This window comes from Dama dama, chromosome 22 (assembly GCF_033118175.1).
Source record: "Dama dama isolate Ldn47 chromosome 22, ASM3311817v1, whole genome shotgun sequence".
Classification (NCBI taxonomy): domain Eukaryota; kingdom Metazoa; phylum Chordata; class Mammalia; order Artiodactyla; family Cervidae; genus Dama; species Dama dama.
In genome coordinates, this window is record NC_083702.1 from 27859645 (window position 1) to 27873962 (window position 14318).

Sequence of the window (14318 nt, forward strand, 5' to 3'; positions counted from 1 at the left end):
TTGTTTCTTATGTTTCTCTTACTTTCTGCTGACTCATTTCCCTTACTTTTCTGAAACACATGGAAAGCCAGACTCAAGCTTAAATGTTATTTGTCAGCCACCTTAAGAAAGTTCAATCTCTAAAGAAAGTTCACTCTGTTGGATCTGTTACCAAACTCAGGTTTGGCTGCCCACTGCTAAAAACCAATAATCAGGAGGAATTATTAAAGGTGCTTTAATCAGAAAAGCCAGCAATCCGTGGAGAAGATGGACTCATGCCCCAAGACCACTCCAAAGATTCTGCTCAGCCCAGACAGTTTTTAAAGGGAAACAAGTGGGGGAAGAATCTCAGTGAATCATGGAGGTAGAAGGCTGGGTTCTGCATTGTTCTCTGTTCTGTGGAGGTTGACTGACTCTCTCTCTTCAGATGTTATCTTGCCTGTGGGACATGTCTGCAGGATCTCTAAGGGGGGTGGGGTGTTGCTCTAGAGAACTAATCATTCTTTAACTACTTAATTCTTCATCTTACTTCTTTTTATCTCAGAAAAGAATCAACAGGTTAATTAGGTTCTTTCAAGGTTACAGGGGAACAGAAATGGGCAAAGAGAAAAAGGTCAAAAGAGCGGCTTTCAGATCCACATCCCATTTCTGAAAACAGGGTTCTGACTGGACAGCCAAGGCCAATGCTGTTGCACCTTGATCCTTTCAGAATGATATTCAGATATCATAAAGTTGACTTCATAAAGTCAAGTTGACTTCAGTTGCTGGAGAAGAAGAAAGAATTATGAACTAAGGAGACCACTCCTGATTTTCCAGTTTATAATATTTAATTTCCAGTATTGGATTTGGCAAGCCAGAGGCCACTCTTGACTTTTACAAGAAGTTTCAGTAAAGTGATTAGGTCTTTGTGTTAAGTGTTAGAGATGTACAGTGGTAAAGAGGATGTCTGTGGCCTCAAAGATACTAAGAGTGTTTATAAGAAGGAGGAGGAGGAAGGGACGGATTAGGAGAAGGAAGAAAAAGTAGAGGGGGAGACAAGACACATTTATGAAAATATACACAGTAGTGTATGCTACTCTTAGGAGAAAAACTTCTCCTTTGCCCATTTAAATTTGAAGTGGGATTAGGACTGTGACATAATTGACAATAGACAGATTAACAGGACAAAAGGCAAGGTGTCTTTACACAGGCATGCAGGGGCTATTCATTAATGAGTGACCTGCTGAAACTCAGAGGTAAACATTTATATAACAGCATAATATAAAAATGTGTGCAGTAGGAGGTGTTTAAAGCTTCAGCTAGAAAAAATAATGATTATATATCTTTTAATGCTAGTGGGTGTGTGGTCTGTCTCCTTTCTGGAATTTGCAGGAAGCTCTCTCAGAAGGAAATTAATAGCACCTATATTATGAGACTTGGCTTTATTCAGATAAGAAAAGTACAGATAAGATTTCAAATGTTTTCATTTTAAAGTAATTTTTATGCCAAAATTACGATCCCTTTGCTACTTTATATTAGTGCTTTACTAATAATATAGATGTACTCTAAAGAATAAGATTCTGAAGAGCATTTCAAGAATGACCAATAAAAGACAGAAGCTGTTGCTAGAAACTTAAGAAATAAGGAAATCTAGACAGAAAGAGGAGGAGACGGTGAAAGATTCTTATCCAAAGAGAATTGTTTCCCCCAGAGTGAGAAAATAGAATCCTTCTGGAGGAGCAGGTGTTTTGAACAAGGTCTTCTCTGCTTCTACAATCTTCAGCTATCACTTCAGTGAAGAAGATTCCCTGTCCTTTTTCCAACTCCAAAGTTGTTCTAAAGCCAGTGTCTTCACTGTCTAGATTTAGATGACACATAGTTGGAATTGTATTAGGAAGTCATTTGTGACCTGAAAAATGGTAGAAATCAGTTTGCAAAGATTAAAGAGTAATTGAGAACTATTATCAGAAGTTAAGTACTCTAAAGAAATTTGGCAGTAATAAGAAGGTGAAAATTAAACAAATAAATAAGATACTATCCTTAAGGGAATATAATGGAAGAGGAGTGATTTTATTGGAATATTAAACAGAAAAAGAACATTTTAAAGAAAAGACAAAAGCATCTTTAGAGTGGGGAATACTACATATATATAAGAGAGGGAATTAAATTGATGGAACAGCAAACCAGTGATGGAAGAATCATATGTGAAGAAGTTAGATTTAATAAAAAGCAAGGATACTCCAGCTCACTGGAAAAGACCCCGATGCTGGAAAGATTGAGGGTAGAAGAAGAGGGGGATGACAGAAGATGAGATAGTTGAATGGCATCACTGACTCAATGGACATGAGTCTGAGCAAACTCCAGGAGATAGTGAAGGACAGGGAAGCCTGTTGTGCTGCAGTCCATGGGGTCACAAAGAATCGGACATGACTTAGCACTAAGCAAAACAACAGTGATACTTTTGTATCAAAAGAGATGTAAAGGGATCAAGAAGGATGCATAAACACTAGATTTAAGCTGCAAAGTAGCATAATTTAAAGAATCACGAGTGGGTCTTTGCCTTTTCAATATGGTAGGCAATATGGTCAACAGATTGAGAAGGGTTGTATGAAGTTGGCAACTATGAGAAACTGGAAAAAGGATCATATTAGCTGCCAAATTGAAGATACAGGTATAAAATCTACTTAAAATAAACCATGGTACTTGTTGGCTTACCATATGGATGAAAAGTTTAACTTACAGAAACTTAACTGTTTGGCTTCAAGGAGAGAAATGGTAATTTCAGATACAGACATGCTGAATTTGAAGTGATAATGAGACATCCAAAGAGTAACATGAGTAGTAGTAGAAGACATGAGACCAAAGCACAGAAGAGGAGTAACAGCTAGAAACTAGCTTATGGAGTCCTTCATGTAAACTGCAACAATTAACTGTAGTGAAATAATGAATTCGTACATACTACAAAATAGCATAGTCAACACAGTCTTGGAAATGGGAAAGTCAAATTAATTAAAATAAACTGGAGTCTTTGGAGATATTTCCCTGCCATTTTACATTAGCAATGCTCTCCCCTTCTTTCCAAAGCCTTTCCAGTCTTGATTTTGCCTGTGGCTATATTTTATTTTAGCTTCAATTCATAATATTTCAGTCAATATTACCAAGCAGTAGCACATATAAGATTCTCTCTCCTATGTCAGGGTATTTCTATAATCTCTAAATCCCTGATGATCACTACCGTTTGTTTCTCTAACCATTTTATTGATAACAGCTTGATCTCCCATAAAATACACACTTTTAAATCCAGCATTATATGCTTCCTTTTTTCCTTCATGGCAAGTTCAATAATACCACTTACACTACGTTTTGTTAGCCAGTCTGTGACAAAAATCTTTCCCAATGGTTTGGTGGTAAAAGAAGTCACATCAATGTAAACATATAATTATAAGCAAAACTCAACTTGAATAAGTGCAATTGAGGATTTGCAGTATGCTGTTCAAATCTTCAATAAGGATCATCAATACAATCTGTTGTACCTACTTTCATTCAAGATCACATTGAAAGCATTTTTGGCTGTGTGCTTGGCCTCTCAGTCATGTCCAACTCTCTGGTCCCATGGATTGTTCCACAACAGGTTCCTCTGTCCATAATTTCTAACTATTATCATACATGATAATGAATCCCTCTTTATCATCTATAAATAGAAAATATTTCATAGGCAAACATAATTAAACAGTATATGTGTCATTATGGGAGGATATTGTAGAATGTGAATATGAGATGGCAAAGGGTTTTTACCCTATAATATGCTGACACTTTTGAGTCCTAAGGAAGGTAAAGAAAAAGAGCACATGTCCTTCAAGGTTATTATAATGCTGTCTAAGACAGAATCTGGGGTGATTCTGCACAGGAAAGGAAGAACGATCAGGTGTGAAGACTCAGAATTATTAAGAGCACCAGCTTTGGAAGCTGCCATATTTGGGTTAGACTCCTGGCTTGCCACCTAGCATTCACTCTGTATATCTCCTTGGTATCTCTCAAATCTCTAAGGATAGCCACAGTAGAACATTCTTTTTTTAATGCAGAAGCTACCATTATCAAAGATTTCAGAATGAGAAATGAAATACCTAGCTCTGTTCGATTATATGAAGACAGAGTAATCAAAGAAAATGCAAAGAATACTTAAAAAAAAAAAATCTCCACATATAATCAGACCAGTAAGTGTGATGCATCTCATTTTAATTCCTCTTGATAGAGCTAGACAGTTATAACAGTTCATAATGCGTGCATCATTTTTTGTGCTCAAATCTTTTACTTAGCCAATATATAATGAGCTCTTATTAACATTTTATTATTCAATCTTATTTTTAGCTAATTATCTTGTCAAAGACCTAATTGCAGAAATTCCACATTTTTGCACAAATGACCAGTTACTCCCCAGAGATCATCTTTTAAGTATATGTGGCCATGAAGAATTTTTACAAAAGTAAGTATCTTATTAAGGTAAATTTTGATCATTGTTAATCTATATTAAGCAGCATTTCTTTGCTTTTAATCAGACTGTGAAAATACTCTATTCATAATCAGTTTTGCTCACTTTAAGGTGAATTTAAAATTTTGTGTCATACTAACAGTCTTATTCTTGGTTTGATTTTGTATTTTGTGTATTTAAGTGACCTGTAACTAGGGTGACCAACTATCTCAGTCTGTTCAGACTGAGGCTGCTCCCCAGACATGGGACTTTCAGTTCTGAAATCAAGAAAATCTTGGGGAACTCAAGTTATCTTACTTGTGACAAAGCTTAGTAGGATTGATCACAATTTAAACAATAAGTTATTTTGCAATAAGTAAATTTTTTGACTCAGAACAATATTAGCATGTTGTTTAAATACATTTCAAAATCACAGAGTGTATGAGTATGACAATTATAATATTTTCATAAAAAACTAAGTTTTAAAATACTTTCTTCAGTTCTTTATTCAGGGAGCTCAGTAAAATAATTAGAGAAGTCTATTCTTATGTATATACTTATTTGATAGAAAAAAAAAACTTAACTCTTCTTAATGTACCACAATAACTATTGTCCTAAAATTCCCTAAAGACAAACTTTGAAAATATAACACAGACTTAAGAAAGGAAGTACTAATATTTCTCTCCTGCTATCATGTTATTTCTCTCCTGGTATTTATATTTCCTCATTGTGTTTCCATCAGTACCTAAAGATTGAAAATAGTCTTATGGGAAGTAAAAATGTATTTCTTTTGAGACACCCATTGTCACATGTCATTGCTATTCCACCATGAATATGCTTGAAAGTATCTTGTGGGTGATTTTCCTTTATTGTGCAATATTAACTGCGAATGATTTTTAAGACTGATTATTCTCCTTTCTTTGTTCCCAGTTACAACAAAATCATTTTATTCTTTCTTTCTTGTTAATATAAACATAATAGATTTTTTAATGTTTTTATATTATTTTATTAAAATTCATTTACCTGGGTTGATTAAGATAGGAAAGTGGCCAAGTATTAGTGTAGGTTAATTAGAGTTAGTTATTATCTAATGAAAATTGAAGGATATGTATATATCTGGAATTTGCTTACTATTTAAGAATAATAGCCTATGAGGACTGATATGACTACTTTAATAAGCAGAATATTCATTACTAATCTTTCTAATAGCTAAAGGAATATGTATTTCATTCAAATTTTTTTCATGTATTCCGACATAATTTATCTTAAAAATAGATCCTTAAAGACTTGGATATCTGCTCTTATTTCTCTGTAGAGGGAACACAGGTAACATGTAATAAGTTAATGATGCAATAAGTAATAATTCAAACTCTAACAGTTACAGTATGACAATTCATCTGAAGTTCTTAACTAATTTTGATTGTAATGATAATATTAATAGTCATCATTTATCAAGTGCTAATTATGCCCCTGTCTCAAATTGGGTAAACATCTGTCTCATAACATATCAAAGAGATAGATACCATAATGATCCATTTTACAGATGGGCAATCTGAGACTTTCATCAAGGTTACACAAGTAGGAAGTTGGTAGGGTCAAGCCTGAACTCAAACTCAGGATTGGCTACCTGCATAACCTTGGCTCTTAACTATGCTACCGCTGCTAAGTCACTTCAGTCATGTCCACTCTGTGCTCTTAACTATAAAACAACATTAAAAAAGCTCTTGAATAAGACCCAGAAAATGGCTAATGGTTCTTCATGCTGGAGCATGGGGTAGAAAATATTTGCAGTTTTTCAGGGGTCTACAGGATAGGTGTGCCGGAATTACAGTACTCCAGTTCAACACCTACTGGGCACACAGGTGTGCAAGTGATTTGGTTTATCATTGAGATACAAACATGACTTAAAATATAATCGTTGCCTTCTTCCTTGACTAAGGAATTCATAAAACTATGTAATTAGTTATTACTAAGTCTTTTTGTGAGGGCACTATTAGTTTTTGTATATACCAACTACCTGCAGGTCAAAAAGAGACGTGGATTAACAGCAAGAATAAGGAAATGGTGCAAAAGAAAGTCAATGATTAATTTGTATTTAAAGGGTAGATACTGAGGAAAGAAATCAGTACTGTATGACAAAATGATAACAGCTTTGGAATATATAAAATGTGCATAAATTTTTAAAGAAGTAATTATTAAGATTAAAAAAAAAGCTAAGAATGTGACTGGAAATTCAGTGAACAAGAAAGTATTTAAAGTGTTTAAGGACAAACATGCAGTTAAAACAATGAGATGCCATCTTTGGCTTACAAGTTGTTAAAATATTTATTATGATGAAATTCAGTGGGAAAAATGGACAAAATCCAAAAAGCTGCTGGGAATTTAAACAGAGCATGCTCTAAAGGAAATTTTGTCAAAAATGTGTCAGACATCTATAGAAATGTGTCAAAAACATATATGTGTTCCAGCAATTCTGCTTCTACAAATATTTCTAAAGAAACAATCATACAAAAAAGACTTACAAAATACTACATTCACCATAGAATAATTTCTAATAGTAATAAAAAAACTAAATCTCCATCAGTATTCAACAACAGTGATAAAATAATTTTATTATATACAGTTTTATTATATAATTTCATTATATTAATTTACAAATTAATAGAAAATACAGTATCATAAATCTTGATATGAAAACATGTATGTCCCTGATGGCTCAGATGGTAAAGCATCTGTTCACAATGTGGGACACCCAGGTTCAATCCCTGGGTTGGGACGATCCCTTGGAAAAGGGAATGGCAATCCACTCCAGTATTCTTGACTGGAGAATTCCATGCACAGAGGAGCCTGGCGAGCTACAGTTCATGGGGGTCGCAAAGAATCATACACAACTGTGTGACTAACATACATACATATCATACCTTTTAAGGGTGAAAAGATATATTTTCAATATATTGACCATATTTTCAATATATTACCATATTTTAATATATTAATATTAGTTAAAATAAGTTTACTACTATTTGGAAAATAGATAGAAATCCTACATATGAAAATGTAATCCTATACGGTAAATGAGATCTTATACACTAAAATGCTAGAGTAGCTATTCCTTGAAAAAGAACTACAATAAAGATAATATTTATTCTTTTTTTACTTACGAAACCTCAACAATAAGCATGTCTTTTTTGCTATCAGGAGATTAAGGAAACAAATTATTCTGGAGGCTGGGAGAAGTATTTAAGTGATCGTATGAATAATAACATATGCTTAAACGAGGGTTGGAAACTGGAGTTAGAAGAACATATGAAAGATGACAGAGTTTAACCTATAGTAGTAGCAGTGGGGCTAAGTAGGAAGTATTAAATCCCTAGGGTATTAAAACGGTGAAATTAATGGAACTTGGCAAGTAAATGTGTGATGATTGAAATACAAACACACAATGTGAGAGCTGTGAGTTACAGTATTTGGGGGAGGGGGGGCTATGGGCTTCCCAGGTGGTGCAGTGGTTAAGAATCTGCTTGCCAAGCAGGAGACATGGATTCGATCCCTGGGTCAGGAAGAGCCCCTGGAGAAGTGAATAGCAACCCAGTCCAGTATTCTTGCCTGGAAAATTCCATGGTGGGTTACAGTCCATGGAGTCACAAAGAGTCAGACATGACTGAATGACTGAGCATGCACACAGGCACTGAAGACTGTAGCCAACAGGCAGCCTCTCAGCTAGCTTGGAGGAACTGCTCTGAAGAGTTAAGATGAGATTAGTTTATACGTGATCTTGGAGAAGGGATACATGCAATCGAACACACATCTTGGTGGAAGACTATTGCTATTCAAGAAGCAGAGATGTATCTTTAAGACTTCAGTATATACCTAAGTATGGGAAGATGCAAGAAATTGGGTTCATAAAATTTCTCCTGAAAATATCTTAACTATCTGAAAGCCAGTTCTGCCAGTTTTCTTAGAGCACAGAATGCCTCCTTCCTATCTCTTCCCTGAACTTTCAGGGTGTGGAGGTCAGAGACTACAGTGGCTAGTGACTCAATCCTTGTAGAGCCAGGTGGTGAGTGACATTCTGTAGGGTATAAAATAATTAATCAAGTTAGAAACTTACTGAGTATGTGAGTGCCAAGGGGCATCTGATATTGAGAAAACAGCTCAGATTTAGGGAAATCTGGCATGGATTAAGGAATCATTGGCACTAACAGGAAATGGAAATTTTAGAGATACATGCAACTGTGTAAGGAAAGCAACAAAAGAAAGGATCTTGAGAACATTAATATGCAAAAGATGAAAGAAGGAAGAGGAGCAGAAAAGGAAATTGGAAAAAAAAGCAATTTAAATTGTATAATACTTTAGAAAACTTGCCTTTCATAAAAGGAAAGAGAAATTTGAATTACGAAGTAAATACAGCATCATACTGGAAATAAATTAGATGAGGATTGATAAATAATCATTAAGTTTAGCAATTAAGAAATTAGTTGATTCAAATAAGAACAGGTTTCATAAAATGGAGCAGAAAAAAGCAAGATTGCAATGATCTAAGGAGAAAGGAAGGTGTTAAAAAGAAACTCAAGCAGACCACTCTCTCAGAAGTAATGTGTGGTGATAAAAACCTACAGGAAAATGGGGGTTTAGATGCTGAGGAGAACCAGTCTGGAGATTTGGGGAATGTGGATAAGAGAGATATTGAAAATATTCATAAGATGAAGGGAAAGAAGCAATGAAGAGGGAAACACTGAAGGCAGAGAATGTATCAGTTGTAAGGTGTTGTGAGAACATGGGAACAGATCAAGAAGACAGATGAATATACCTATGGCTGATCCATGTCAATGTATGGCAGAAACCAATACAATATTGTAATTATCCTTCAACTAAAAAAAAAAAATCATACACATAAAAAACAAGACAGAGAAAAGGTGAGCAATGCCTTGAAAGAGAAACTTCCCTTTCCAGAAAGACCAACAGGAGCTCAAATGAATATTAAATGAAAAAAAAAAAAAAAAAGCCAGAAAGATAACTATGCATTTGAAAAACTGAATCTCTGATTAAAGCAGGGATGCTTAAGGAAGTTGCATCAAAATGAGAATAATTATAACAATAAAAACAAGAAGAAAATCTACTTATAAACGCCTCTAATGGGTCTTCCCTTGTGGCTCAGTTAGGTAAAGAATCTGCTCTCAATGCAGGAGACATGGGGTTCTATCCCTGGTCAAGGAAGATCCCACACACCATGGAGCAACTAAGTCCATGTGACACAACTACTTAGCCTGTGCTCTAGAGCCCATGAGCCATAATTGCTGAGCCCACGAGCCCAACTGCTGGAAATCATGCATTCTAGAGTCCATGCTCCACAACAAGAGAAGCCACCATAATGGAAAGTCTGTGCACCACAACTAGACAGTAGCCCCCTGCTCTCCATAACTAGAGAAAAGCCCACACAACCAAAAAAAGGCCCAACAGAGCCAGAAATCTAAAACAAATAAATGAATATTTTTAAAAGCCTCTTATGAGCAATTAATAAAATTTTCACATGTAATACTTTTTGTTCCCATATAAGAAAAGCATGATTATTCCCATTTTAACATGGGGAAATGAGGCTAAAAGAAATTAACTGACTCCCTGAAGTTCATAAAATCATAAGCAGCAAAGTCAGGATGGCACAGGTCTATCTGACTTTGAAGTCCTGTCTTCCCACTCAATTACAAAGCTTCCTTTCATGATAAAGGTCCACTTGAAAACAAAACTTACAGAATAACGTCTCATTATGAATAATGACCATACGTGGCTTCCCAGGTAGCGCTAGTGGTAAACAACCCACTAAACATGAGTTTATAATTCAACATAGAGTATTTTGGTCAAACTCAAGGAGAAGATACATAACTTTCAGAACACTCAATTTCTGACATATACACAATATTTCAGTTTCTCTAATCAGGATATGCTTAGAAATGCTTCGACTAAAATAAGGGCAAATCAAAATCACTAAAAGAGGACTTTAGCTGTCATTTCCAAATTTCCGATTAGATAAAAATGAACTCTCTTTTTGAAATCTTGAGTCTGTTTAAGCAAATAAATAATATGAAAACAAATCCTTCCCACTCTTGGTAACTATCACCCCTGATTTGGCAAAATGAGTTAACCTCCTTTAATTTCAATTTTTTTCCTTTTAAAAACTGAGTCTTTAATATATTTTTCTACTTTAAAACTGAGATGTAGGATTATACTTCAGCAATCTTTAATTCAAAATGTAAAATTTTATTAAGCTTCTACTAGTCCTTTCATTACATATGGATTGTTTTGAGCTCTAAACACAGTTCTAAATAAATTAAAAGTATTGTATGGTTGTTATAATATAATAAACTGAAAAATAAAAATGTATTCCTTCCCCCCAAATCCTACTATTACTGTTGTAAAATGACGTCAAAAGATTTTTTTTTTTTTTTTTTTTTGGTGTGGTCAAAAGATTTTTTATTTTAAACTCCCCTTAAATTATCAGATCTATGTTTCTTAATCTGCTTTGTGAAGATAGTGACAAATTATATTTAGTTGCTACTTTTACAGTTTCTCATCTGGTTTGGATTAAATAAGGCAAATCCTCAAAATTTAAACTTCTTGGTTTCTTCCAGATGGAATATCAGTCTGTTAAAATAGTCATAATAAGTAAGTACTTGATGAACCAAGCAAATTTTCAAAAATCAGTTAAAAATTTTGGTCAATATTAAATGTCAATGGTCAGGATATTTTTTCCCAACTTGACTAATAGTATTTTTGTGATTATTACTTTTTTAACATTTCCTCCTTGAGTCATATCTCACTATTTTATTGAACTAATCTGTCTTTACCAAAGTAAAGTAATAAAATTCTGAAAAGGCAGGGGATGTAAATATATAAGATAGACACAAATTACATATAATTTTACCTTTATATTGATATATTAAAAGTGTCCTCAAACTTCAATGTGTATATGAGTTATCTGAGGATGTTGTTAAAAATAAATTCTGAATTTCTTGGTCAAGGGAAGTGACTTCACTTTTAACAGATTTCTGAGTGATGCTCACACTAATGGTTCATGGTTTTTGTTTCAAGTTACAAGATATTAGTTCAGTTCAGTTCAGTCACTCAATCATGTCCGACTCTTTATGACCCCATGAATCGCAGCACACCAGGCCTCCCTGTCTATCACCAACTTCCAGAGTTTACTCAAATTCATGTCCATTGAGTTGGGGATACCATCCAACCATCTCATCTTCTGTTGTCCCCTTCTCCTCCTGCCCTCAATCTTTCCCAGAATCAGGATCTTTTCAAATGAGTCAGCTCTTCACATCAGGTGGCCAAAGTACTGGAGTTTCAGCTTCGACCTCAGTCCTTCCAAATGAACACCCAGGACTGATTTCCTTTAGGATAGACTGGTTGGATCCCCTTGCAGTCCAAGGGACTCTCGAGGCTAGGGATATTAGCAACCTAAGACTTTTGACTCAATGAAAAATAAAGTACACATTTTTTAGATTATTATTTCTTTATTCATTCATTTTTAATTAATTAATTTATTTTAATTGGAGGCTAATTACTTTACAATACTGTAGTGATTTTTGCCATACATTGACATGAATCAGCCAGGGGTGTACATGTGTTCCCCATCTTGAACCCCCCTCCCACCTCCCTTCCCATCCCATTCTTCAGGGTCATCCCAGTGCACCAGCCCTGAGCACCCTGTCTCATGCATCAAACCTGGGCTGGCGATCTCTTTCACATATAATAATATACATGATTCAATGCTATTCTCTTGAATCATCCCACCCTCACCTTCTCCCACAAGAGTCCGAAAGACTGTTCCTTACATCTGTGTCTCTTTTGCTGTCTTGCATATAGGGTCATCATTACTATCTTTCTAAATTCCATATATATTCGTTAGTATACTGTATTGGTGTTTTTCTTTCTGACTTACTTCACTCTGTATATAAGCTCCAGTTTCATCCACCTCATTAGAACTGATTCAAATGTATTCTTTTTAATGGCTGAGTAATATTCCATTGTGTATGTGTAACACAGCTTTCTTATCCATTTATCTGTCAATGGACATTTAGGTTACTTCCATGTCCTAGCTATTGTAAACAGTACTGTGATGAACATTGGGGTACATGTGTCTCTTTCAATTCTGGTTTCCTTGGTGTGTATGCCCAGCAGTGGGATTGCTGGGTTGTATAGCAGTTCTATTTCCAGTTTTTTAAGAAATCTCCACACTGTTCTCTATAGTGGCTGTACTAGTTTGCATTCCCACCAACAGTGTAAGACGGTTCCCTTTTCTCCACACCTTCTCCAGCATTTATTCCTTGTAGACTTTTGGATAGCAGCTATTCTGACCAGCGTGAGGTGGTACCTCATTGTGGTTTTGCTTTGCATTTCTCTGATAATGAGTGATGTTGAGCATCTTTTCATGTGTTTGTTAGCCATCTGTATGTCTTCTTTGGAGAAATGTCTCTTTGGCCCATTTTTTTATTGGGTCATTTATTTTTCTGGAATTGAGCTGTTTGTATATTTTTGAGATTAATTCTTTGTCAGATGCTTCATTTGCTATTATTTTCTCCCATTCTGAAGGCTGTCTTTTCACCTGGCTTATAGTTTCCTTTGTTGTGCAAAAGCTTTTAATTTTAATTAGGTCCCATTTGTTTATTTTTGCTTTTATTTCCAATATTCTGGGAGGTGCGTCATAGAGGATCTTGCTGTGATTTATGTCAGAGAGTGTTTTGCCTATGCTTTCCTCTAGGAGTTTTATAGTTTCTGGTCTTACATTTAGATCTTTAATCCATTTTGAGTTCATTTTTGTGTATGGTGTTAGAAAGTGTTCTAGTTTCATTCTTTTATAAGTGGTTGACCAATTTTCCCAGCACCACTTGTCGAAGAGATTGTCTTTTCTCCATTGTATATTCTTGCCTCCTTTGTCAAAGATAAGGTGTCCATAGGTGTGTGGATTTATCTCTGGGCTTTCTACTTTGTTCCATTGATCTATGTTTCTGTCTTTGTGCCAGTACCATACTGTCTTGATGACTGTAGCTTTGCAGTATAGCCTGCAGTCAGGCAGGTTGATTCCTCCAGGTCCATTCTTCTTTCTCAAGATTGCTTTGTCTATTCGAGGTTTTTGTATTTCCATACAAATTGTGAAATTATGTCTTCTAGTTCTCTGAAAAACGCCATTGATAGCTTGATAGGGATTGCATTGAATCTAGATATTGCTTTGGGTCATACACTCATTTTTCACTATATTGATTCTTCTGATCCATGAACATGGTATATTTCTCTGTCTATTTGTGTCATTTTTAATTTATTTTATCAGTGTTTTATAGTTTTCTATATATAGGTCTTTTGTTTCTTTAGGTAGATTTATTCCTAAGCATGTTATTCTTTTCGTTGCAATGGTGAATGGAATTGTTTCCTTAATTTCTCTTTCTGTTTTCTCACTGTTAGTGTATAGGAATGCAAGGGATCTTTGTGTTAATTTTATATCCTGCAACTTACTATATTCATTGATTATCTCTAGTAATTTTCTGGTGAAGTCTTTAGGGTTTTCCATGTAGAGGATCATGTCATCTGCAAACAGTGAGAGTTTTACTTCTTTTCCAATCTGGATTCCTTTTATTTCTTTTTCGTCTCTGACTGCTGTGGCTAAAACTTCCAAAACTATGTTGAATTGTAGTGGTGAGAGTGGGCACCCTTGTCTTTTTCCTGATTTTAGAGGAAATGCTTTCAAATTTTCACCATTGAGGATAATGTTTGCTGTGGGTTTATCATATATGACTTTTATTATGTTGAGGTATGTTCCCTCCATTCCTGCATTCTGGAGGGTTGTTTTTTTTTTTTTTTTTTTTTTTTAATCACAAATGGATGTTGAATTTTG

General features: G+C 34.9%; 1 protein-coding gene across 1 annotated transcript in view; it reads left to right on the plus strand.

The window, feature by feature from the left end:
• The window catches only part of PIK3C2G (phosphatidylinositol-4-phosphate 3-kinase catalytic subunit type 2 gamma), a 410590-nt gene that overhangs the window by 34116 nt on the left and 362156 nt on the right, over positions 1-14318 (plus strand). The window contains exon 5 of the mRNA XM_061124127.1: positions 4327-4441. Within this exon, the coding sequence (XP_060980110.1) occupies positions 4327-4441 (115 nt within the window). The remainder of the gene's footprint in view (positions 1-4326; positions 4442-14318) is intronic.